Below are 27,482 nucleotides of genomic sequence, written 5' to 3' on the forward strand. Positions count from 1 at the left end.
AATTGCAACTGATTGCGAATTCATTACGAAATTCACATGATGAAATGAACAACAACTTGAACTTGCTAACGTCTTGAGATGCTGCTTGATTTTCAAATTGGCCGCTATAATCTCTGGTTGAATTTCGTGCAACAGCGCCCTCTCGTGGAATTGTACCATACACACGACGACTGTCACTAATTTGTTGACGTTTGATAGAAGCCAATCGAAAAAAGTCTGTATTTTCATTGCTATCAACAGGAGACAATCAAACTTTCGGTTTTCACTTGTGTTTTGTAAAAATAAAAATACTTTCACTATGGATAATTCATCGAATGATTGGCGTTCGCCAGCCTATAGGCAAAGTGTTGTGGAAAAAATGTAATTCAATTGAAAAAATGGAAAATTTTTTTGGAAATATAGTGTGTTAAAAATACTTAATATACTATAATTGACTGAATTTTCTTTGTTCTATCACGCATAGAAATGAAGCACTGCAAAATGTTGGCATCCCAAGAAATGCAAGCGAAATGGAAAATCAAGTGTTTCAAAAGGTTCAAACACAGGAAGAATACAGAGCAATGGTTGCGAAAATTGTTTTACACATGCAGAGTATGTAGAATATTGTGGCCATCCTCAGCTAGAGTATTTCATTTTGTGGATTTCCCTTTATCTTTTTTAGATCAGAAAAACAAGAAACAGCAAGCAGAAGCCATGGTTGATCCTATTAATGCTCTACAGAACCTTACGAATCAGGGAACACGCAACCAAATGCCCGCACAAATGATGGGAATGGGCAATCAAATGGGAATGGGCAACGCTAACACAAATCCAAATGTCCTGCATAATTTGATCAATGTAAGTTGAGTATCAAGAAAACAAAGCCTGAGCATATTTCAAATATGCAACCTTTTTAGCAACGAGGCGGACAAGGACAAATGCAACCGATGCCTAATATTCGCGGTGCTGTACCAAACGCTATGGGCAATGCAATGGCTAATTCCATGCCCAACGCTATAAATGCCATGAATGCCAACAACATGAACATGAATATGGGTATGTATCGTGCATACTTATGTGTTGGCTATTCGATTTTATACTTACATTTTACCCATTTTATAGGTGGCAACCAGGTTCTAGGTCAACCTGGTGGACCAAATCCAGGAAATCAAATGACAAATAACATGGTCGGTCAAATGAATCAAATGCAAATGAACATGCAGGGTGGACAGATGAATCCGATGGTAAATATGAACATGCCGATGAATATAAATTCGGGACTTCCCCAAAATCAAATGAATGCAGCAAATTTGAATCAGCAAATGAATGCCGGCCAACAGATCAATCCGAATCAGATGTCTCAAATGCTGAATCGCATCAGTAACGTGCAGAATATCGTTCAGCAAAACGCACCGAATGTCGGAAATCAAATGAACCAAGCGCAAATGGTAACAAATGTTTTTATTATTCCAAAAATCGTTTTTTCCCTCAATATTTTCTTCGTTTTCCATTTGCTTAGACACAAATGAATGCTCAAATGATGTCAAATTCGAATTTGCAAGCAAACATAAACCAGCCAAATGTTTCGAACGTTGCAAATATTCAGAATATTCAAAATGTTTCCAATACACCGAATGTGTCTGCTGGACCTAACGTAAGTCTGCCAAATGTGAACGTTCCGAATGTTAGTTTGCCGAATGTCAGTGGGGGGCCAAATCAGTTGCAAGGTGCTGGTCAGTTAAATCCCATGAATCAAATGATGAATATTCCACACATGTCTCGTAATCAACCGGCCAATGTTATATTTCAAAGTAGTAAGTAGCAATGAATTGGTATAATCCCGAGCTCCATTAGGCTCCACCTCAATAGCAACAAACTAAATGGATGTTCAATAATTCGATCATACTAATGTTGTTTATTTTATTTTCAGTTCGAAACCCAACCCCCAATCAATCGTTCTTCAGAAAGAGCCCAAGTCCATCGGTGCCGTCTCCAATGGGAAATAGTTTGCCCAATCAAATGGTACCCAGTCCGTTGGTTCCATCACCACAAGTGACCAATATCATGTCACAAAGGACTGTTATGGCACCATCGCCAAGCAACACCAATTTAAACACACCGGGTCAGGCGAATGCTGCACCAAGCCCATTGAATCCACAAGAGGAGCACTTGTATCGTGAAAAGTATCGACAACTGACTAAATACATTGAGCCATTGAAGAAAATGATGGCGCGTATGGGAAGCGATGATGAAAAGTTACTGAAAATGAACAAATTGTTGGAGATTCTGTGCAATCCGAATCAGCGTATTCCATTGGAAACACTCATCAAGTGTGAAGCGGCTCTGGAAAAGATGGACTTGAAATCATATTCAATGGCATCAACTACGACCAATTTTCCCAGCGGTTCCAAGGAGCATAACGTTAATAATGCACTCCTAGATTCTGTGAGTGCCAACTTGCAAAGCCCCATCGGAAATCATACGTTACAGAGAACATTTCGGCCGTGCATTGAGTCTCTTTTTGGGCCGGACATAAAGTAAAAGATCTAAAATTGATTTGTTTTACATTTTGATGATTCTCAATCTTTTCTTTTCCACTCCTCTTTAGAAACTTACCGCAGAACAAGTATGCACGTATTTCATCAAACGACACCAGTCGCTCCAATAATGTAACGAATGAAATACCACACGTGTTGCAGGGAGAAATCGCTCGACTCGATCGAAAGTTTAAAATTACATTCGACTCATCGGTTCAGTGTGGATCGAAAATTTTAAAATTGATTTGCTACTTGCATGATGATCCATACTTGCCGTGTATACCACCATTGTATGTATCCATTCCAGAGGATTATCCATCGGCTCCGCCCAGTTGTACACTCTTTGAGCATGAAATGAATGCCACCCAATTTCTGGAATCCATTCAGAAGATTTTCTCCGCGCGGATGTTGAAAATGCCATCGCTGTATTCATTGTCGCATGTATTGGACACGTGGGAAATGTCAGTTCGGCAGGCATGCTCTCCGAATAACAATCCAAACTCAATATCAGCAACAAGCGTTGCTCTTGGCGTTTGAGCAAATCAACTATTTGGAATTTTATGATGATATTTTTTTGCATATTGTATCGAAAATAAATTTATACTTTTGCTTTTATTGAAATGAAAATAAAACAAAATTATCCATTTTATAGAAGATGAAAAAAGAGGGCCATTTTGATTAACTTCCAAAAAAATTGTTGATTTATTTACATTTTACATTAAATTTTTCGAAACATTGGTATGAAAATTGTTTGTTGGTCAAATTTACTTAAACGACAAATACACCAGTGACATTTCCTTTCTTTTTCTGCAAAACAAACTGAATCAGCTATATCTTCATCAGGTTTTTCTGTTAGTTTGACCTGAAGATGTAGAACAATTATTTAAAAAAAAATCACAAGAAACCGTTGACAAGGAGAAAAACAACAACCATGAACTTTCTCACAATTTCAAACATCGAATCGATAACGTCAATTTCAACTTCAATTGTTTTATTTAATATTCAAGCATTCCAATTATAAATTGGATGGGCACACGGACACAGTCAAGTTCAAAAAAACCGTTTTAAATAAATGATGACATTCAAATAGGCACTCAATTTCTTCTCACGCTTCCTATATTTATGTCTTTTCAATTTGAAAACGTGGATTTAAATTCTAGTTTCATTCCATTTTTTATGTACAAAATATTACGGCCTTTTACATTGTTTTTTTTTTGAATTCATCTGATTTTGTTTATGTGGTGATTTTAGAAAAGTCTCTATTTAAAAATTTGTACTTTGAGAACACAAACATAAAAAAAACATCCTCGGTTCCGGGCCATTCGATTAATGCACATTATTAGTGAAGAGAAAACACGTTTGTTGATTTCATTTTATGTAAAGCAAACATAGAAACTTTATTTTTCGTTTTTAAGAAATGCGTCAACTTATTACGTATTTAGTGATATTTTGCCTTAGAAATTGCACTTAAATACAAAATAACCCTACTGTTTTTTTTTCATATCGCCCTATCTATTGCTACTCTCTATCTATCTATTCTTAACAATTTTCTTGCAAAATAAAAACACATTCATAAAAACTATTTCGAAGTAAAAATTTATAAATTAAGAATAAATACCTGTTTTTTCTCCTTAAAAGCTGAAGCTAAAGGCAAGTTTGATTGAAGCCAATTTACATAAAAACACTTATCGCTTTATAGTTTGGATATTTATGTTATGTTAGTGGTATAGAACTACACAGGTGACACATTTCTTTCATTCGTTCGTTATCAATTACTTTAATTTCTAACTCGATCATAAAACGTAAGCAATCAATAAATTGTTTGGGCTAAACCTGAACCGTATATTCTCAAAATTTGAAGAAAAAGCGTACTTGTGTTTAACACATGAAAGCACATGCAAAGTCAAATCCTCCCATCAATTTGTGCCTTGCGTGCGTGTTGTGTGTATCTGTGTATGTATGATCGATGATTACATGTGATTCATGCATGAATTGCTTCAAATTTAGTTTGCATTCATAATTTATTGGATTCTAGAACCGATGTAACACGGTCGGAAATGGAATTTTTTTTCGATGATAGCCTTTTTTTTACTTTATTATTTATTTAATTTATTATCATACACACATTCAAAAATGACTTAAAAAAACGAATTGAGAAATTTATTTAGATTTCTTTCAAATGGATTAATCAGATGAATGGAATGCGATATCGACACTAAAGCAACGTATACGTATGCGTATGCGTGCATGTGAATGTGATTGTAATAAACTGCTGTTGTTTTTTTCTGTAATCGCTTGCAAAAAAACATCCCAATTTTTGCGTTTTAATATTCAAATGGCATTTTCTAGTTCAGAATAAATGTCTACTCCATATTTTTGGTATCGAAATGTTGCGTCTCAATACTAAATAAATACACTGAAACGGCTCAGGTCTACTGTTTAGTCGGAGCGTTTTCGCTTATACCTGGTCGAATTGTTGTTCTTATTGTTATTATTGTTGATATGTTGTTCTTGTGCAAAGTTTTCAGCCAAATTATCGATGAAAGTGTTCCGTTGCAATTTTACAAATGGAACTTTTGCTGTGTGGTCAGAATCTGGTGTTGTGTCACCTACAGATCGCAGAGCCGATGTGTTTGGGCTCTGTTGAATGTAGGATGGAGAACGACTCGAAATGTTTGGATATGATGACATTTGATTGAGTTTATTGCGAATAATTTCTTCGTGCAAAACGCAACCCATCAAAGCGTTCTGTTTGATCGTCTCAATATCGAAGATTGGCTTGGGTGTAGCTTTTCCATAGCTTTTCCGATTGCATGGCGTTTTTGTTATTTTTGGTACCGATTTTCGATAATGCTTTGCCCGCTTTGCTCCATGTCTCGATGATGCTGACGATGAGCTGGACGAACTGCTCGATTCTGAGCTGCTGTCATCGGAATTGGAGTTGCGTTTATGTGAGCGCTTCTTTTTGTGATGTCGTCGAGACTTTCGTACACTGCCCGAACTTGTACTGCTGCTACTATCCGACTCACTGGAATCAGAATCAGAACTATCCGACTCACTACTGCTACTGCTGGCCGAACTTGAGCTGGGCGACGGTGGTTTGTTGAAAATAATCTTTTCGATGTCTTCTATCTTCAATTTCTTCTGTTTGATGCTATTTGCGAATTTATTCAGTATATTACGTTGATAGTTACTGATTTCAGCAACGCAAAGACTATTCCGGCGTCGCATTTCGCGTATCTTCCGCTGTTGAGTTACAACACGATCCAGTTCCAGTGGAATAGTGCTCATCTCAGGCGGCATCATTGGGACATTTGCTTTTGGAATGCTGCTTGGTGGTAATATATTCGGCGGTGGCATATTCAGTGGAATCATGTTTGGAGGTGGCATATTCATTGGTGGCAAAATTATGGTATTCGGTGTGTGAACCGAAAGTGTATGAATCGGTGTTCTATTTGCTGGGGGTGGGGTATGCATTGGTGTTATGTTCGCCGAAGACACTGTCGGTGATGCATTTGATGGTGATTCATTTGATTGAAAACTTGTGAGCGCACTTGATAGAATATTCATTGGTATGTTCTTCGGTATGTTGAGCGGTAAACTGATTGACGGACTCCTTGGCGCAACAGCCGGTGAAATGGCGGGCGCAATGGATGGCACGTTGGATGGTAAATGGGCATGTATGATAGGTGACTTTCGTTCAGCATCGTTAACAAGACGTGGATCTGAAATGGTTAGACGAGGTTCGGACATGCAATTATTTTCAGAAATTGTTCCCTTGACCTCAAAATTGCCGATTTCTGGGCTAAATGCTGTAGAACAAAACAAAAAATCTTTATAAATATTGAAGGACAGCTTTGTACGGGCGAATGGGGATTTGTTACCTTTGACTGTTTCCGTGTTTACAATCGTTGGTTTGCTTATTGGCATTGTAGTTAAGGTTACTGGCTTAAGCACCGGTTTCGGTATTGACATTGGCAATGGTAAGCTAAGAGGCGAATTACACAGTGCCGAAGAACGTAGATCAATTGAAGGTATTTCCAATGATTCAGGATCAGGATACGATGACATATCGATTGGTGTTCGCTGAAGCGTTACCGGAGCATTAGTTGAGCCGTTGTTGGTTTTTGGTGAAGAGGTCGTTCTGGGCGGTGACACGGTTTTCAGTATCGGTTTTCGCTTTGGTATTGTGAATGGATTTTCTATTGATTTGTATGGTAAACTCGAACGATACTGATTTTTGGTGGGTTCCTTTGATAGGCCCATTTGCCTTTGATTCCAAGCAAAGTTCGATGAACGCAATTGCATTGGTTCGAAGGTTCGGTGGTATGGTGTCTCTGCGTGAGATATGGTTTGAGCACGTTTAAGACATCGCTTAGCCGGTTTTGGTTGAGGAATTCGCGTGGATGGTAACAGCATTTCTATATCTAAATATGGCTTAATTGTAGCATCCGTATCGGTTATTTTGAACAATGTGCTATTATCCAATGTGTGTGACGCCGTTGTTGCTACTGATACTGGTTTTTCTTGCGAAACTATAACGTCCGCAATTTCATTTCTGACCGAAATGGGCTCTGATTTGGGTTGCAATTTTTCTTCTACCTTCTTGTTGTCGTTTGGTTTGACTTCTGCTTCACTTTGAAGAGAAATTGACCTATTCACCACCTGATTAACATCCTTAGGCAATGGCTTTTCTGACAGACTTTTGAGTCGTTCTAACAATCGTGATGCTTTGTGCACTTCCTTCGTTTCGACAACGTGTTCGTCTGGTGGAGATTCAACAATATTTAAATTTGAGTCATTAAATTGGCCAATTGCCAACGGATCTTTCGCAAGTATTCTCTCCTTATGCGTCATTTGTAAGAAGTCTCGCTTTGGTTCGATGATGATTTTGAGTGGTGATACCATGGTTGAGCATAGGCTTCGTTCCGACAAAGGTTTATCTTGCTTTTTAATCGACAGTTTTAACGGAGGGTTTGTGTTCAGGACGCCTTCATCGTTTTCGGTTGAATTGGCTTTATCGCTAAGGTCATTTTGTTCAACATTATTTTCCTGTGATTTTGATTCATCATGACCCATTGGTTGTAATTTATTTGCAAAGTATGATTGTTTCCATGCATTACTAAAGTCAGTGGCACTTTTCAAAATGACGTCTTCGATAATTATCGCTTTTGCCGCAGATTTTTCAGACAATTCAATTGTCTCAATCGGAGGTGATTCCTTTGCAACTGGCTTCGAAATGAGCAACTCTTTCATTTCACTGTTTTCTTTGATTGCTTGTTTGAGTGGAACTTTAACTTTTTCACATGCATTTTGGGCTTTCTGAGATTGTGTGACTTTTTGTGCTGCTTTAGGCAATTGCTTCAATTCACTAGGTTTTTTAATTTCCGAAACGGTTCCGTTTTTCTCTTTGATTCGTTTTGATTTTTGAACCATTTTTTTCGTCGCAGCCGCATCCACGGTTGTTGTCTTCAACGGTTTCTGTGCTGACACCTTTCCTCTGCGCAATTCTGGCGACTCTGAATTTTGTTTCAATGATTTCATGTGGTTGTACGATCTCTTTGACTCTGCACCGTATCTCATTAATGAGCTGTCAATTGACAGGAAACGCGTTCGTTTTGCGGGGATCACTTCCTTAACCGATGCTTTCGTGGGAAATGCGAGAGTCTTTCCAAGGGATGTATTCTTCTTTTCAGTCTTATTAATAGCATATGCTTCAGTCGGTGGTAATGAACTCTTTTGTGATTTGTCGGTTGCCATCTCTTTCTTTGAATTTTTTTCTTTCGAATGTGATTTTTTCAACTTGCCCTTATCGTCGGTTATTATATGCTTTTTCAGTTTAATTGGTGAGACTTTCTTCTTTTTGCCTTCTTTCATCGCTCGGGTTTCGATGGATGGTTTTTGCGAACGGGACTTTTTTACATTCAACGAATCTGCTCTTGGTTCATCGAAACTGTTGTTTATAAACGAGCTCAACATTTCACTAATTTGCCCATCTTCATGATAACAATAGCCGTCATCGTTGAGGCTAAAGTTTGGCCGTTGACAAATCGACAATTTTCGCTTCAATGTACGTTTTTGCGCAATTAATTTAAGAATATCTCGCGTTATTGTTTCTTTATCAGACTCGGCCATTATTTTCTTATTGCCAGAATTTTGAATCAAATCATTTACGTTCTTAATTTTGCTGAAACGTTTACTTTCCGTTGGCTCAGGTTTAGAATTGTTTTCACCTTTTGTGCTCTTATTGAGTTTTGCCGATTTTGTTGATTCCTTTTCCACTTTCCAATCGAATTCATTTTGCTGTTTGATTTTGCCGGCGATGCGAGCGGAACGTCGTGTGGCCAGTTTTTTGGGCTTGCGACGTTGCTTGGCTTTTTGACGCAACTTCATAATTTTCTTATGCAATTTCTTCTGCACAGTTGATTTCTTATTGCAAAACGACACATGATGCACTTTATATTTTCGTAGCAGCTTATTGATGACAAACATTTTATGATAGCTTAATGGATGTACATATTTCTTTTGGAGATATATTTTAAGCTTTGTAATTGCTATGGTCGGATCTTCGATATTGTTTCCCGAAGGCAGAACTGTTTCCTCATACTGAATACTGTCATGGAATCCATTTGGATCCATATAGTATTCCGTTTCCTCTGATAGTATTTCAATGCGGGCCTTTGGTTGATTATCCTCCGGCGGTGGAGACGATAGGATATTTTGTAAGGCAACACATTGATCGATAAAGCTAGTTTTATCACTGGCACTTTCATCCGTTTCCACTTCTTCGATTCCGACAGACTCATAAAGCCCATTTCCACCACCACTAAACAAACTCGCCAGTTCAGTCTCATCGAATTCACTGTCTAAACACAAATAAACACCTTCATCCTCGTTAGACGGCTGGTCCGTGGTCATATATTCGTATGGTTCCTCTTGAACGAAACAAATCAACGGAATTTCCATTCCATTGCTGGCCAACGTATGTTCACACAAAAATCGCAACGATGGCACCTCATATCGAATTATCATCGATTGAGCCTGAAGCACTTCACGGCAAATATCTTTCAACGCACTGGGATTGTACACTACGGTCACTGCATTTTCATTAACGATGGTCGAACTGTCGATTTCATTTTCAATCGTATTTTCGTCAACCCTTTTTCTCACTTTTAATGAACTGTCTTCACAAATATCTGTGTCCGAGGACCATTCATCGACAATTTGTTGCACATCAATTTTCCTTTTTTTATTTTCTTCGGGATTTATCGGTGGCTCTGTTATTTTAACTGATTCAGCGCTATTATTTTCGTTTTCTTTCTCTTTTACTTTTGCATTTCCATTTTCTTCCACTTCATCGTCATCGTCGTCGTCGTCGTCATCATCATCATCATTACTATCATCTGAATCACTGCTACTAGAATCACTAGAACTTTCGCTACTGGATCCAGTTCCGGATCCGCTTTCACTATAACTTGGCTTTCGAATGCCACCAGTAATGACACCCCGTTGTGAACTTCTTGTCGACGATGCATCGGTTTCGGAATCACTTGAAATATAAATGCTGTCGTCGTTTTCATTCGCAGAACCTATGGCCTGTATTTCCTTCTTATTACATTTCTCTAGCTCATCAACACAAATTTGGGCCAAAATTTTCAACGATTTCACCGGTGTTTCGTCCGTCAAAGAATCATCCATAATTTCAGACATATTATAAGGTGATTGCATCCCATTTGATTGAACTATCTGGATAACTGATTGCTTTTCAATTCGTGCTATTTTCTCAACCGGCACAACTGAAATGGTAAAATGTGCATATTTGCACAAATGTAACGAGTTTTTATAAATAAATTCACATTTGAACTCACCTGTAAATGGATCGGCGATATTGCCTGGTGTATTAGGCTCGGAAATAATACTATTCCTTGAGGCTTCTATATAAACAGTATTGAACTTCTCTATGGCTAATCTACATAATTCCTGAAGTTGTTTAACATTAAATGAATAAATTGTGTTTGCTACCTCACGTGCAAGCTCTTGCAGTGTTGGAACTTTGTTGGTGCAAGTATCGATTGTAGCATCCAAAGCCGCCACTTTTCGCTGTGATTCCATTTCAAAAACGATTTTTAGAGGCTTCAAATTTGATGACAAATTAAATTGATGCATTCGTACAATTGGTGTTGCCAAACTACGAAGGCTGGGTACCATGCGTATGGGTAGCGCTTTTATTACTGGTTGTTCGGTACGCAATTCCTGTTCTTCTTCCTCATCCTCAATCATAATGACTTCGCTTGTATCTGCATCATTGCATTTCATATGGTTGGGCTGTTCAATATCATGGAATGTTGCAATACTTTCCGTTGGACTTGAATTATCGGTTACGATTTCTTCGTCTTTTGTTGAATTGATTACAGTTTCCTTATAATAACTACGAAATTCTTCGGTGTTGAATTTTTTGATACAAAAATTTTTCAATGTGTCGATGGAAGTTTCCAAAGCAATCGAAGTCTCTTTTGCTATAAGTTCCTGTTGTTCCTCTTGTTCCTCTTCCATTTTCTCTTCTTCCTTCGATTCATTTGGTCCTTCCAGTTTTTCACAGACAATTTCAACCAATTCCACTTCTTCAACGACTTCAACTTCCTTTGGTTTTTCAAAATTTTCAGTTCGTTCGATTTTTTCGACTTTTTCAATGTTTTCAACTATTTCAATATCTTCAATACTTTCAGCATTTCCATTTTCTTCAACTACTTTGACTTCGTCTTCTTTCACAATTTCGAGGCTTGTCACCTTTTCAACTACTTCAATGTCTTTCTGAATCATTTCGGTGTTTTCGTCTTTTGGAATGTTTTCATCACTTGCAACATCTTGGACATTTTCGATCGTTTTTGCATCCTCGTCATTTTCTTTGTTTTTGAGACCATTGGCTTCGACTAAGCCATTATTTCGACTTTCCATTTGGTTTTTGCTTGTTTCGCTATCACTGTCACTTTTATCATTGGCCGTCGATGGTCGAGGTTCAGTTAGTTGTAATATTTCGGCTAAAGGACTCGCAATCAAAGCATCATACTCAGATCCACTATCAACATCACTACCCAATGACAAATCATCAATAAATTCGTTAATTTCCTTACTATTTACAGAAATATCATCGATAATTTCCTTGCTGTGCACGGACAAATCAACGGCCGATGCCATTTCGAAATCATGAGCCGGCGATAGCAATGGTGTTGATAAATCACTGTTATGCTCATTTGGTGGCTGTAAATTATCTTGGACATTCGGTGCATTTCTTTGTTTATTGCGTATTTGATCTCGTTTACGATACTTCTTAAGTAATTTTCGAACATTTTGCACAATCGAAAAGTTTTTCGTTTCCACAATGTCTTTCAGATCATCATCGTCATCGTTGACATTAGCGTTCGTTTCAAAATCATCTTTGGCCTGTTGCGTATGCTCTGAATCAGCCTTTTCCACACATTTGACCGGTTCATTGACATTTGGTGCGCCATTTTCATGGCGCAAAGGTGGTGGCGGTGGCAATACAAAATTATCAGGAATTTTATTCACAACGCTAAGGTGTCGGTATTTACTGAGATCAGATTCGGGGATATCGATTTCATTGAGAACGTACAGTTTTTCCGATGATTTTGGAACCTCTTGAATGACTACAAATTAGGGGAAAATTGCAATAAAAACTATAGTAAATACAACATTTAGAGACTAAGTAATGTTCACTCACCATTTGTCCGTTCAAAGCATTCACCTTCACCATTCGGTTTCGTTTTCTCGATGTCAATGATAATATCCGGCAAGTTTTGGCTTCCATTATCAACGCTGATCGCAACATGAATCGGAGCATTCGGCATTGGTAAACCTGGATAAGTTGGTGGCATTAGTGGTGGTGGTACACGACCGATCGGTTGCAAATGACTAGCATGCATTGGAGGAGCATGTGGAATCGGATGGTGGATGGGAATTGGTTGTACGATCACAGGCACATTTTCATTGATTTTATTCGGTCGCTCCAAATGCATGGCTTTGCTGTTTGCTGATTGCAACACTTCTCTTGAACTGTGTTGGCCGTGACCATGACCGTGGCCGTGGCTGTGACCGTGTCCGATGGATGCTTTTTTGGCCGTTACATCGATTTCTTCTTCTTCATCTTCGTTCCATGTGGACAAGAAATCGCGAAGGCTTTGCTTCTTTGGATGCAAATGCAATGTGGTTGACGTAGTTGCTGTTGGCGCGGCCGTTGATGGTGACGACCGTTGCCATTGCTGTTGTGACTGATAGTGACAGTTGCTCCCGTACGGATTGCTATTATAAACATACGGATTTCTATTGCTTTCGATTGCATTTTGACTAGAGCCACTTTTACGTAGTCGCACATTATCCTGTACATGTATCACTGGCATTTTCGGCCCAAAATCATTTGCACGTGCTGCATGATGCTTTGGATTTGGTATCACTGTTCCACCCGGCACTTTGGATATTTTCGAACTATTTATCTGATCCTCGAGATCAATCGAGTATTTGCCGTGATGTTGTGGCAATGCTTTGTCCGCGCTCACTTTCTCATGTCCAACACCGTGCACATCGCTCAAATGTGCTGGAAAGAGTGCAGACTGATTTGATTTCACCGATGAATAGTAGCCACCGTTTTGTAGTGTTGAATACAGAATTTGCGGAGCGTATGGACTTTGCTGATATTGATTCGATGGGCAATACTCTTTGCTGTTGTTATTGAACAGAGACGGTGGCAGTATCGGATGTGGATGCAGTGACGTTGCATCGTAGTTGCTTGAGATCAATTGAGAGGAACTTGGATTTATCGGCACGGGCTGCTGAACGATTGTTGTCGTAGATGTGGTGGGTAGTGATGACGACGATGATGTGGCGTTGACTGATTGTGACGTTTGCTGTGTTGATGATCCATGGGCTGCATTGTTGTTGTACACATTCAGGCCGGCAGCATTGTAATTGTACAGAAGATGTTTTCCCGATGCTTTGGGCGAATAAAGTGGTACGGACACCGAATTGGCCGATGCAAAACCAGAGTATTGCGAATAATCATCAAAACCAGTTGGATCAATGTAACTCGAACCATACATCGAACTGTATTGTCGAAAATTGCTTCTATCGTATGCGCTATCGAAATCAAGAGCCAGCGAATTATACGAATCGTTGGCCGGCTTTTGCGATTGAGGTTTTGGCAGCGTTGAATGACTGTTACTGCTAGAATGATTAGCACCAGAAGAATTGATAATATTACTACTCCGTCCATAGTTGTATGCATTCGGATATTGTAGTTGAGTTTGTTTGTACGGATTTGGTGTTGGTCTCACAACAAGGCCATTCTGTCGGTTATAGTAATTAGCCGATACACTTTCGTCGAGTGATGCCGAGTGGTGGTATGTGGGTGCGGTGAGCAAATTCTTTGACTGATGTGAAACACTGTTTTGGTGTTGCGTCAAATAGTGATGACCATAGTTCAGCGGATAACTGTTTGTAGCGGCTAAATAATGTGAATTTGTGTGACCAGTGCCCGGAGTGTTTAGTCCATAGCCATGGTTTGTATATCGAGCAGCCGAAATCGGTTCCGGGCAATACACATCTGCATTTTTATTCGTCGCATACAAGCGATTTACAGTTGCGGGAGATTTTTCCAAATTGGATGCAGTCTTATTGTTGTTCGCATAACCGGGATACGATGGAACGGGATATTTCGTGGTATAATTGATCGGCATCGTTCCCGACGCACCTGATACCGAAGCGGTCGCATTATACGCATTCAGCGGTTTGATTACGCTCGTTTTTGCCGATGTTTTCCCTTCTGCGTTGCTGTGGCCACGATTCTTCGCAGATGGTTGCACGATATGCTCCATCGGCGTAAACGCTGTCGATGCACTCAGTGAGGTTCGATTCGATGTTGACGACGACGATGACGATGGCCCTATCGAACCATTGTCGGTCGAATAATTTTGACTCAACGTCTTGTGCAGACTGTAATCAGCGTTTTGATACGATCCATAGCCAATGTTCGAGTGATAGACTCGGCTGTGTGAGCTGTTGTTACTTGTCACTGCTATAACGGGAACATGCGCCGAATTTGTCGTATTTTCATATGTTCTACTATTAAACGCACTACCGTATGTGATGTTATTGCAATCGGATGTATTTGTCGAAGCTGATGATATATTTTGTACTGAATTGTCCGATAGGAATGGATAAAGTCTACTGTAAGGCACTGCATTGTACTCATTTGTTGTTGACGAATTTGCAGACAGATTATTATTGTTGGTAGCGGTTCGCGACAAATTGGCGGCCGACGATGTATTGGATGGATCACTACAAGCATTGTTTGTGCCAGTCGATGTGCGGCTGCCATTAAAATTGAAACCGGTCGGGTGATGTAAAGACGGATGCTCCGTATAGCCTGACGCTTGATATTCGGATCCTGAATTGCCAAACATCGGTTGGTAGTTCAGCGATCCGATGTTGTGTTTCCAGTAATTCTGTTGATCCATGCTGCATTATTGGTTATTTTCTATTTGAGAGAGGAAGAAGATGAAGAAGAAGAGAAAACACGCAAAATACGCATTAGAGAATGAAATGTGTAGAAATGTTTTTTTCTTTCGTTTTCTTTCACTTGAATTGACACGCTTTTTTTCGACAAACAAGTGTGTTACAATTTTTTCATGCAAATAAAAAATCTGATCCTAGTGATAAATCTGTTGACGTCTTTTTCAGTGAACTAATCTTATTGACAACCTAAATTTCAACAACCATTGATAACGGTAGTAATTTGTGTGTGGTGATTTATATTGGACCTCATCAAAAATGCTTTGTTCTTCAACATAATCTCGATTCGATCAATCATGTTTCGTGAAAAGTTTGAAACAATTTATCGATGTATTAGGAATTATTGATGGTGTGAGTTTTTCTGTGTGTCGGCCCGATTCAGACCGAATATTTCGTGTGATTAGCCGTTTTCGGGGAACAACATTTGCACTCTTCTCAAAGGAGTCTCTCGAAAGACACTCTCAAAAGAGACTCCTTTGAATGAATCTTCCATAAAATTAACTGTGTTCTAGTGAGTTTGGTCTTTATTATTCAGAGAAAAACGAGTTTTTGTTAAAAATAAATATTAAATTCAATTTATTTATTTATTTTACTCATCAGGACAAAGTAACAGCAACATTTTGAATACAAAATATTGCTATATTTTTCACTAGAGTACAGTTAATTTGAAAGATTCATTCGAACGAGTCTCTTTTGAGAGACTCTTTCGAGCGTTCAATCGAAAAGAGTGAAAACGTTGATCCCTGGCCATTTTGAACGGTTAAACTTTGAATAAAAAGCTGCTATCAAATGAACGATTCGTTTTATAACATGTTTTTAATTTTAAATTTGTTTCAATTTTAGCTTCATTTCAATTTCACTTTATCAACGAATTTCACTTTATTAATGAAAAATTAGAAAAGAAATTAGATAAGCATTCTGCCCTTAGTTTGCTACTGTGATAAGAAATTGCTGATATGAATTAACTTTGAAATAAATAAGTATTTTTCTACAATCGTTCATCGAAATGAATTTAGTTCATCGGCACATTTCACAATGGTTATCAGCAGCAGCATCCAATCCAGCCGATATCTGTCCGTTTGATCATACAATGTTTGTCACATTCGTCGAAACAATTACGCCAGTACAATTCATAAAGTTATTTTATTTTTATAGTTAATTAATTTATTCAAATTTAATGTTTATTGCTCTTTTTGTAATTAATAGACAATTTCTCCTGTGAACAGATACCTATCGCAATTGGAATTGCTCGGGAATAAATTGAAATTTTTAGCATGCTTCATTAACAATGTTAATAATCAATTCCAGATTATTCAAAGACTTCAAATTGGTTTGGAAGGGGGCTGAAAATGATGTGTATTGCTTCTCCCAGGTTTACAAAGAAATTATCGTTTACCATCAGCCACATGTACCGTGCTACGAAATTCAAAACCCATAAGCGTTAATAAGTAATTTGATTGGTCGACGTTGTGTGTACTTTCTCTCTCTCTCTCTCTCTCTCTCTCTCAATTTCTGTGTCCATCATTGTTTATAACCGAAAAAAAAACGAAATGAAAACACACTATAGTTACCTGGGAAAGGACATTTGGTGTGATACCCTTACGAATGAAATGAAATCAATATTTAATGAATTTCTAGCTTCCTAATCGGTGTTAGCTTTCCCTTCATGCAGAAATTATATGCCTTGAAGTTCAATGCGTCGAACTAATTTTTTCATGTGAAAATAATTATAAAGGCTATCAAGTAATATAGAGAGATGTCACGGTGGTATTGCTCGCGTCAACATTCGATTAAAAACTCAAACTGAATTTTTGCTCCATGATTTCTGGCGCGAGCAATGACTAATGGGACAGATTAAATAAATATGAAATGACAGGCACGCAGTGATTGTAATCGAAAGTGATACAGCTGATAAAACGCTACACCAATCAAAAATTGCGTATTAACTGGCATGGATTTCCCGAGAGTATGGCGAGATAATACACAACTGGGCTTACAGTTTAATACAATTTTAAGCTCATTGTTCTTTTATTTGCTGTTTCCCCCTCCACCAAATGGAAAAACAATATTATTGAGCTGAAAACGAAAGCTCATTAGCTCGATCTGCCAAACATACACCGTATATATACTGTGCACAATGCACATAATAAACAAGTGATAAATATCAGTTTATCTAATTTTTTTCCGCTTATTTGACACGACAACTGTCCAATATGCAGCTGAACTCATTTATAACACCATATCAGAATCAGCAATAATTTTAGTTTTTTTTGTTGTTTCTCTGTCAGAACCATTTCTTTGGTAATTTCGCTGAACAATGGCGCAACATTTTTTTTTTTGACTGATTTCTGTGTTTTCGTTTCGCTTGGTCGGGAATGTACAAACTCATCAAGATTTCATGGATGACACAACACTGAATGAGATTGTATAGTGTATTTGATTGTGTGTCGAAGCAATCGCGCATTGACACGTCATCATTATTTTTTTCTACTCCGTTCTGACTCGTTCGTTTTGTGACTCTGGTGTTGGCTTTACTAGAGTTCAAACCTTCACATCAAACGTTTGTCCGTTTATGAATATTGAATGAATGTCGAAATTAAATTAACATTCTTCGCTCTTTTGCACTTCAAAGAATGCCATACCGAAATTCCGATTTTCTTTGTTAATATCACATAAATTGAAAGAGTTCACATTGCGCACGTGGTGTACCGTTTGTTATTGAAATATCGGAAACAAACCGCCTGTAAGCCGTCTGTACTTATTTATAAACGTGGTTCATTTTGATAATTATCAGAATTATAATCTACCCTCTTATCTCTGTGTATGATAATAAAATTCAGTTATTATCATTTTTATCGTTTGATAGAAAATATCGGTTTTTAAAGCATTTTATCGAGCGACGCTAGAAGTCTTAGTTTTCCACCATATTTTACTAATAGCCAGCAAAAAAAAACGATCAATCCAGGAAGAATAATAAGTCAATGACGAAATTCATGTTGTCGTGAATCGTGTTTTGTGTCCAATCATTTTACGTAATGAGTTTTTAACATTAGCCAAATGTTACCTCCACATTGCGCTTTGAAAATTGTGTCAGGGTCTGTGCACAACTCCAAAGCTAAAATAGATATATTTATGTTTTGATTTTGACCATTATCACAATGAATGTACTCTCCAGTGAATTATTTTAATTGCATGCACCTAGATCACGCATGACGAATTGCATGAATAGCTTTGGGAGATTTGTTGTGTTGATAAATCGATCGCTATGAAAACTGTGGAATTGTGCCATATTTTATGATTAAAAAAAATTGTTGTGTAAACTTGGCCAATTTGAAGTTATTTATGAAAAAAATGTCAATATTATCGATGCATCTATAGTGAGAATGGGCAATAGAATCCGCCTCCATTGCATTGAAATAGAACAATAACAGCCACATGTTAGAAATACGAGGTGCAGAGCAGTACTGGAGTAAAAAATCGAATTTAACGCTACGATTAGATGCTTCAAAGTCCCGTCGAAAATCGTTATTTGTTCATTACTAAAATTGAATTTACGATTCAAAGCCCAAAATATAATTCCTTTTGAACTTACTGAACCGAACAAATTTGAAAGAAATATTCAGCCTCAGCATAATCTATTTCACTCGTTGATAAGCGTACATTCGTTACATTGGCCCTATCAACATTTTTGGTCGTATAATCTGAAAACGAATGTCAAAAACAAGTTCAACTAACATTATATTTATGAAGGAAGTACGAAGTGATTTCATAATCGTCCCAAGAATAAGCAGTAGCATACTACTCACCATACATGTAAATGACACATCGAAAATAGCGGAGATTTCAGTATAATTTTGTTTTTCTTTCATGAGTTTATCAAAGTAAAGAAAAGTGATTCGATAGATGCTATCAGCAGAAGTGCAGTGTGTATTGGACACATTGCTACAATTTGAACGAAATTTTGTCGAAGCGTCATTTAAACTTGGAGCGACAATAATAATTTCTGTATGATGTTAATATTAGAATAATGTAATAAAATAATGACGCCGAACATTGGGACATCCGAGCGGTGAAATTTTGTCGATTATCATTCCATAGTTTATTCACAAGCCCTGTGTGAATATGTGTGTATGCCGATGAGCTGAGAATAAACTAATATTAAACAAAGCGTATGGAAAGTGGTGTGAGCACATGCAATCAATATACAGTTTGATATCAGATTCACCTAATGGCATTACCTGTTTCAAAAGTGAAATGACCATTAGGTTCCGTTTTGTGTTGTGTTCCTGAACTAATAATTTATTCAACAATCACCACCACCGATCATAGACTGACCGAACTGACTCATGCGGTACGAGTGCAATTATTGCTGTGTCAGATCCTTCGATAAAGGTGCTGTAGGCCACGTCATTCATGAATACGTCTATACTAAATGGATTTTAAATCGATGGTGAATGATTCAATTTTAGTAGATACGTTTAATTTGGTTTTCGTTCATTCGTTTCTTGTTGTTTTACTTTCTACGGTATGCACACACAGAGAGAAAAATGAAAAAAAAATGTGTGTTTTTTGCGCTGCGCACAATTGTGTCAACAATGCCAGAAAACATTGTCAGACAATAGACTGTTTAATCATGTCGAAGCGAGAACAATCTTCGAATCTCATTACCTCGATCAATCGAATATGAATAATGTTTTGTTTTCGTTTGCTCGCGAGGTGAATACCCATGCTCAACACGTATGTCCAAGTCCATCTCATTCTCGGGTTTCAAAACAGAAGTTTTGTGCTCGGTTGACTCAAAGGTTTTATAATACACACAGAAAATTACTTATCAACATTCATTCGGTCTAGTAAAACCTCAGAACAATTGTGAAATATTATTATCGATTGGTGAATTCGTTCTGTTTTAATATTCATAACAAATTCATTCTCATTGCTGAACAAACTCACATATATCGAGAATCGACGATTCTTTCGTCTTTGTTTGTTTTTTTTTTTGCGAAAATTTCAAGAAAACCGTAAATACGTTAATATTTCAAATTAATAATTGATAGCGGAATCATTTTTTCCACATATCCACGTGTTCCACGCCGATTGTTCAATTCGGTAGCTATCAGGAGTTCACATCGCCCAATTTCTAGCATGAATCGTGGCAAGTACACGCAAGCTATAAAATGAAGCGTGAGGATTTACACATAAACACTGACTCAAACATGAACAATATTCATTATCATCAAACGGAATGAAAGTCACATTTTCGTTCCTGTGCCCGTCGATATGGACATTAAACATGTAGAAAAATGTTTAATAGAATACATTTAATTTAATAACGTTGATTTCTTTTACAGTTTGTTTTCGGAGGAATTTTCCTGAACAACGCTGAGCTCAGTTGAAAATTAGGTCAGAAATAGACGAGAGAGAAAAAAGCGATTAAACGATACATTAGACTGAGCTTGACGGATCGACTCACTGCTGATTACACAATTGAAGCGGCTTTTCGATCATTTCTCAGTTGACTGCCAACTGATCGAGAGCAGTCACGGTTCCATTTTCAGTTTCGGCATTTTCATAATTGCTGAGAATAAGTGTTACATTCGACATGTGTGTTTCCCTTTCGTCGTCGTCGTCATCGCCGAAGTTTTGTATGCATATTCATTTCTTACATCACATTTTTTTCCAGTGTAAATAAATGAACGAAAGATGAGCGAATAAACAAACATTTGAAAAATAAAGAAAAATACACATACAACAAGACGAGAGTCAGCATAATTTCTTGTCCAAGAAAAAAACGTTATGTCGCATTTCGTTTATTGCTACTTGTATACAAGTCTCACTCTCTGTGGCAGTATTATGGCTTCGATACGTAATTGTGCATTTATCATGTGTGCTGCTGCTACACTATTGCTCACCATTCTTAAATTACCTGCATCAGCGCTGTGTGTTGTGCACTATGAGCAACAAAAAAGCATGGCATAGACAATTCTACACTCACACATATTTGCATTTCCAGCGTTTATTATACTCATTCGAACGATGTGATTATTCTGATGCACGATGACGACGAACATGAACTCATCACGAATTCAAGAGTGTGTTTGAATGCATTGCTGCATCACCACCGTACACATGCACAAAGCAAACACACATTTCGGACGGGTTCACTTGACTTGAATCTTATGCATAGCGACACATAATTTAACAATGTCTGGTGAATTGGTTTAATATATTTATTATTTATACGTATCACAAAGAGAAAAAATGTCGAGTGATTGTTGTTTTTTTTTTCTTCGTTGGTAAAAATAGAAACAATATTATCGCCTTTGCTGTCGACAGGCATCCTGTAGCCATATCAAAAATGTTGCGCATTGTGTTATCGCAGAGGTCAATTTTGTGGGAGAAATACATTGCTGATTCAAAAGAAACGCATATCAATACACATTGAAATCTCTGTGCCAGAGTGCAATTCGATACGTAGCGATTATAAATGAAGTAAACAACACTAATGAATTATTTACACGAAAATCCACCAATTGAAATCGGTCGCGCTAATGATTTTCACGATTTTCGGCAGCGATACATTTTTCTAAACAAACAAAAAATGTGGATAACGTGCACCTTTTCATTGGACTTTTCGTGTTAAAATATATATTTTTTTCTCTTTAAATCAATATCGATAATTAAAACGTTCCATACAAATCGTGAACCAACAGCTTTTTTTGAGCAGCTATCGATCTTAATGAGCTGCACGATTTTTGTCCTAGTCTAGTGTGTGAACAATCATTTTTAATCGATTGAAGTCGCTTAAATGTGATTGGCAGATCAAACCAATTCAGCGATAAAATATTTCCAAAATTTACTTGACCATTTGTGTGTTTACGATTGTGTTGAATCATTCGGAGCGTTTAAACTGTGTATAAAATGATGATCATGACGTTTTAAAGTCCATGCACACATGCAATATCGTAAATTTGATTGTTCATGGGCAAAATATGATGGCATATTGTTTGTACTCAAATCAGTTGATATGATAAAACAGAAAATACGATAAAGAAGCAACAAAACTCGTTTCATTTCATCGAAGAAAAAATGAAGGAATTCGAACGTCAAGCGAATGACAAAATCATACACACGGAGATATGTATTTCAACAAAAACAAACTGCGAGTCATTTGAGCGAACGAAAATAGGCACTAAAAAAATAATAATAATACTGTTGCCTTCTTTTTTCCACTGTGAATCAAATTCGTCTTTGTCATTGTCATTCACTTATTTTCGTGATTATCACCGATAATAACCACATTTCGTTTTCCTTGCAATTGCTGTCGTTGTGTTTGTTTGTGTGCGTGCGTGCTGATATGCGTATATGTGTGTTTTTGTTTAGAGCGACGATTATCACTAACATATTTGTCCGGTTCTATCGTATAGATGATTTTTTTTTTTTCAGTTTCGCCAGCTTTGATCATATGAACCATTATATAACATACGCTTTGCTTCTAAGCAAAATGCACCATGGGCCATGTAAACTATATGGTTTCCCCACTAACAAAATCGAGCACACGTATTTGTGTGTGTGCGTACGTGTGTATGTCATGTGCACGGTATCCATACATACGGGCACATTTTTCTGTTGATTTTGCAATACTGAGACACTTTGAATATTCATATCGTCGCGAAAATAAACCGAATATCAACAACGTTCATCTTGTACATACACGGTCGTATCATAATGTGAAGACACAAAAACCAAGCGTGTTAAAATGTGTGAATTTATTTTCTAGCAACACCACGATATATTGCTTCAAAACATCACAAATAAAGAATGAGCAGGGAGAGAGAGTGAAAAAAGCAATATGTTTTTTGCAGTGTATTCAAGCAAACGTAATCAAAGTGTTGGTTTTATCTCAAATTCGTTAAGGCTTAGTGTTTTATCAATAAATTTCACATATATTTCGTTGCAATGGTTGCTCCACAATTTTATTTTTCGTTTCTTCATATTGGCAATACGTCTGATTCCCCTAGGTTCATCGAACAAAATGCATTTTAAGCGCACAAAGTTTAGAGGCGAATTTTTGCTTTGAAATTCCGAGACAACTCCGCACATTTAGATTATGATTGACATGACATCAGAGCCGTAGAAACGTATTCATTGTAATAACAGTACAAACACTAGCACACACTTTGAATGTACACTATTTGATATGGCATAAAAAGATAGTTTTTATTCTATTAGCTTGATGAAAGCAGAGCCATTTATTAATACACATAAATTGAGAAGTAAGAGTTGCACCGAATTCCATGGCATAGAAATGGGCAAACCAGAACTGAATAATTGAATAAAACAAAGTTGGAATGCGTACTTGGACAAAATTAAAGGCAAAGAAGTGACAAACGTTTAAGAGGATCCCAATTTGCAGGGTTTGAAAATGAAATTGGACGGATATAGCAACGAATATCGACATTTATGAACAAGTATGAAATCGACTGACTCAGATTGATAAGCGTTTTATTGGGGAACAGTCTCTAAATTGTATACATATTCCGTTTAGTTGGGCTTTTCCGATTCATGAAATTCATCAAACATTAATTTGAAGCGCGTTATTTATCCACATACGAATATATTCTCAGCCCAAGAGCGGTATTTTGTGTACGATACGCTTTGGATTTGACTCGGTTTGGCTGAAACGAGCACTTTTATTCGACTTATTGTCCACTTTTCCGTAAATTTTCAGACACGGCATTTACCATTAATAGAAGCAACAACGAAGCGGTCACCCGTGAAATGTTGTGTATGTTTCTTTTTGTTTCTATCTCCTTCCCCCCTCCTCTCTCTCTCTATGTCACTCTTTCTCTATCTCTAAGCAAATGACACTTTTCCTTCGGCACCATATAAATACGTGTACTGTGTACTCCAATTTGTTTTCGTTTTCAGCGCATTTCAATGAGGAAGTGGAACAATAATAAATTTTTTTAATATTTTCGTTGTTGTTCGAATAACATGTTGCAGTTGTGTGAAAGGAAAACTGCACACAAATGTTTATAACCATATATTTTAAATTTAAGATTGAATAATGCCAATCAAAATCGATTTTTGTTCTCTCTTTGTCTCACTCACTCACTTTATTTTGCATACGTCAATATGGCGGGGTTTCAACCCGATGAGAATAGACACAAACGGTATGTGTGCTGCACGCTATTGACCGGTAAAATATTTATACATTTTATGAAAACTGAACTGAACACAAAAAAGAGCGAATAACAAGGAACAGACCACCAACAATAATTCTATATTCACGCACAATTTGAATTGTTGCTCGGTTTGATTGTGTACACGAACAAAACTCGAACAAACGTTTGAGAGAAGAAGAAGAAGAAGAAGAAGAAGAAGAAGAAGAAGAAGAAGAAAAAACACACACCAAAAACGAAGCGCTTTGGAGAATGAGAAAAAATAATACACATATGTGTAACCGACAATCGACTACCAAAACATTTGCTATCACATAACCACTTCACCAAGATTTCTTATTGAAATTATAACGCAAAACGAGAACGATTCCATCGACTACATACACACACCGTTCTCAACTTGTCGCTAGCACACATATAATTCAATTATCAATCAAGTTGGAGCCTCGTATCGAACGAGGGAAAAAACGTTTTTTCTTCTTTCTTCTGTGAATCCATTGTGTGAGAATCGAGTGTTCAGAACATTTTGGATAATAAATTATCAACGACGTAGATTTACGAAAAGAATCATTTTCACAAAAACTTTACCTCGCACATATCAACATGTTATAAAACTTGAACTAGAACCATGTTTTTTTTGTTGCTGCTGTTGTTGTTTTCATGAACATTTTGTTTAAATTTTTGTATTTTCTTTCTCGTCTTTAGTTGTTGTTGTTGTTGTTTGCGATAAACAGTTTCAAATGTCCATCATATCGTATGGTCACAAACACTCAAACTCATGATTCACTTCCTTTCGGATGTGAGTTTCCTTTGAAAAAACGTTGCGATATTTGTGTTTCATTGAAAATATAGCGAAAATGCATATATTTTTTATTTTCAAAACATCGATAAAAAAAACACACAGATATTTAAATTTATTTTTGGTGCTGTTGTTGTTGTTATTTTTATGTCTGGCGCTGTTGATGATACTTACATGTGTTTTGTTTTTGTTAACGTAAGACGTGAAAAATTGACACTTGGTACTCCATTAATTTCTTCATTTAAAATCGTCTAAAACACATGCGGATCGAGATATGTTTTGATAATCACGCTTGTGTGATTTTCATTCAGCTTCGCTTTCTTTGGAGCGCCAATTCGTTCGGTTCTCTCTTCGTAAAATCAATTCCCTTTTGGATTTGGCTCTATTCTCAAGTGCACTTTGTTGGATTTTTTCTCTGCTGATAGAATCAATGGTTGTTTATTTGGTACAGTGGATGAAAAAAAAGTATTAAAAACTTTTTAATTGGGGCGAAAAGTTGCAAACCACGTAGACCTAAATACTTAAGTACGACTAAATTCACGTTATATATATTTTTTTTTTCTTCTTCTTCTTTCTTTGTACACGTTATTCCATACGCTTGATAATGATAATTTTTCCGACAACAATTTTTACTTTTCAATATATTTGTTTCTCTTTTCACTTTTCGCCCGTATTTGGTTCTCGTTTTTCGATATTTTCATTATTTTGTTTTGTTTTTCTTTTTATTTCGTATATAGATTGATTTTTTTTCACTGCGAAACTAAAAATCATATCGTACGAATTTGTTTCTTTCTATTTTTTTTCGTTCGTTCCGCTCGTAATTCACTTCATTTTGTGTGTGGGGCTCTGTTGTTCGTTCCGTTTATTTGTCGCTACTGTGGCCGTTACTTTAGCGATTGATTATGTGTAGTTGAACATTGATGTGTAATGTGTATTGTAATGCGTGGCGAACGTTTGTCTCTCTTTACTCCAGCACAGTGCTGTGCGGATATGTATGTCGGTTTCTGTTTTCGTATTATTTCCCAATGGTATATGATGGTGGCGGTGGCGGTGGCGATAGCGATGTGTGCAAGTCGCTGTCGTCGTCGTTGTCGCGCGTTTTGTGACATATACACCAATACAAATGTTCAATTTTTCTATTGTTGTATTCGGTCCTTAATACGTTTCTCATTCCGTTTACGTTTTATTCTTTTTTCATTTAGTTTTATTTTTATTTTCATTTTTTGTTTCGTTTCATTTCAGTTTTATTGTGTGTCTTCGATTAATACGACAATGATTCCAGCGCAAATGCGATCAAACAATATGCATTGAAGGTGCTAACTGCAAGCACATCGTGGTGATGTTTCAAGTGGATGTATACACCATAGTCGGTCGTATTTCATACACAGTCATGCTTTGACAAAGGCACCCAAATATAATGAATATAAATAAATTGTGCATTAATCGAATCGTCAATTTTCTATCAAGCTCTACTCACAATGAGAATCCGAATATATTACACACAGCAGCCCAATTACACATACCACACTTGAACAAATCATTTCAGTTCTTGTCACTCTCGTCATATGCATGTATATAAATGAATATGATCGCCAATATGTGTATGGATCAGCACGGATTTTTTTTTTCTTTCTTTCTTTCTTTCTTTCGTTTCTTTTCAGATAAAACGTTTTCAACTCGTTCTATTTCGTTTTCCTCTTATGCGAAATATGTGACAATGAAATCACATTGACGTAAGTCAGCAAGAAAAAATGAATTTTTCATCAACTGCAAAATGTTAACGAAATCAATTGAAAAAAAAGAAAAATTAAAATAAAATAAAGCTGAAAATGACAGCTCGATACACTTTCAAACACAAAAGAACTGTACTCTGCTATGACCGAAACGACACATGACGAAAATGTAATAGCTCCAAATTTCTGTGCACTACTCGATTCGTAGTGATAACGAATCGTTAGACCGTATGTTTTATCTGGTTCTATTTTGTTTTTTCGTTTATCATTTCATTCGTATGTATATTTGAATACAAAAGAAACAATAGAGAGCAACGAGGCGAGTGTGTGTATAGGGTTTCCTTTGGCTCTCTCACTTCGCGCTATTTGCTACTTTACTTACACACACGTACACGCAATTGCACATGTGTGTGCAGCGAGTATGTGCTCGAAACAACGTTGAATGTGGGTACAAATATATGAAATACACTGTCGTCTATGGAACAACTTACACTGCAACGTATTTGAAATTCGTTTCGCTACTCGGTCGAGTGATAAGAGTCGCTGATGGAAAATATATGTGCGCACTGCTTGAACTGAAATATTAAATAAAAAGCCACTTCGATAATAGCAGCCAGCTATATGGCGAGCGTTATCGTAAATGTTTTTTTTGTTTTTTGGACGTTTTTCC

At 37.0% G+C, this 27,482-nt stretch overlaps 2 protein-coding genes across 16 annotated transcripts; one reads left to right on the forward strand and one right to left on the reverse strand.

Moving 5' to 3' along the window:
- The first annotated feature begins 173 nt into the window (after window positions 1-173).
- LOC129567983 (mediator of RNA polymerase II transcription subunit 15) lies at window positions 174-3,263 on the forward strand. The gene is made up of 8 exons (XM_055445444.1): window positions 174-360; window positions 464-591; window positions 662-837; window positions 897-1,035; window positions 1,102-1,427; window positions 1,499-1,793; window positions 1,910-2,516; window positions 2,588-3,263. Exons 1-8 carry the CDS (start codon window positions 299-301, stop codon window positions 3,051-3,053), a joined length of 2,199 nt encoding a protein of 732 aa, XP_055301419.1. The 5' UTR covers window positions 174-298; the 3' UTR covers window positions 3,054-3,263.
- LOC129567982 (uncharacterized) lies at window positions 3,189-27,377 on the reverse strand. 15 transcript variants are annotated; one of them, XM_055445441.1, is made up of 6 exons: window positions 27,304-27,377; window positions 25,254-25,497; window positions 12,256-15,063; window positions 10,385-12,181; window positions 6,401-10,312; window positions 3,189-6,328 (listed from the first exon to the last, which is right to left on the reverse strand). In XM_055445441.1, exons 3-6 carry the CDS (start codon window positions 15,041-15,043, stop codon window positions 4,956-4,958), a joined length of 9,870 nt encoding a protein of 3,289 aa, XP_055301416.1. In that variant the 5' UTR covers window positions 15,044-15,063; window positions 25,254-25,497; window positions 27,304-27,377; the 3' UTR covers window positions 3,189-4,955. The 15 variants fall into 15 exon arrangements, with proteins under 15 accessions (XP_055301416.1, XP_055301414.1, XP_055301413.1 ...); XM_055445439.1 differs by having other exon boundaries at window positions 25,254-25,494; window positions 27,304-27,351; XM_055445438.1 differs by lacking the exon at window positions 27,304-27,377 and adding an exon at window positions 26,557-27,159 and having other exon boundaries at window positions 25,254-25,494.
- Window positions 27,378-27,482: the final 105 nt, after the last annotated feature.

This window comes from Sitodiplosis mosellana, unplaced genomic scaffold (genome assembly GCF_009176505.1).
Source record: "Sitodiplosis mosellana isolate CC-2019 unplaced genomic scaffold, AAFC_SMos_1.0 Smas_scaffold_14, whole genome shotgun sequence".
Taxonomy (NCBI): domain Eukaryota; kingdom Metazoa; phylum Arthropoda; class Insecta; order Diptera; family Cecidomyiidae; genus Sitodiplosis; species Sitodiplosis mosellana.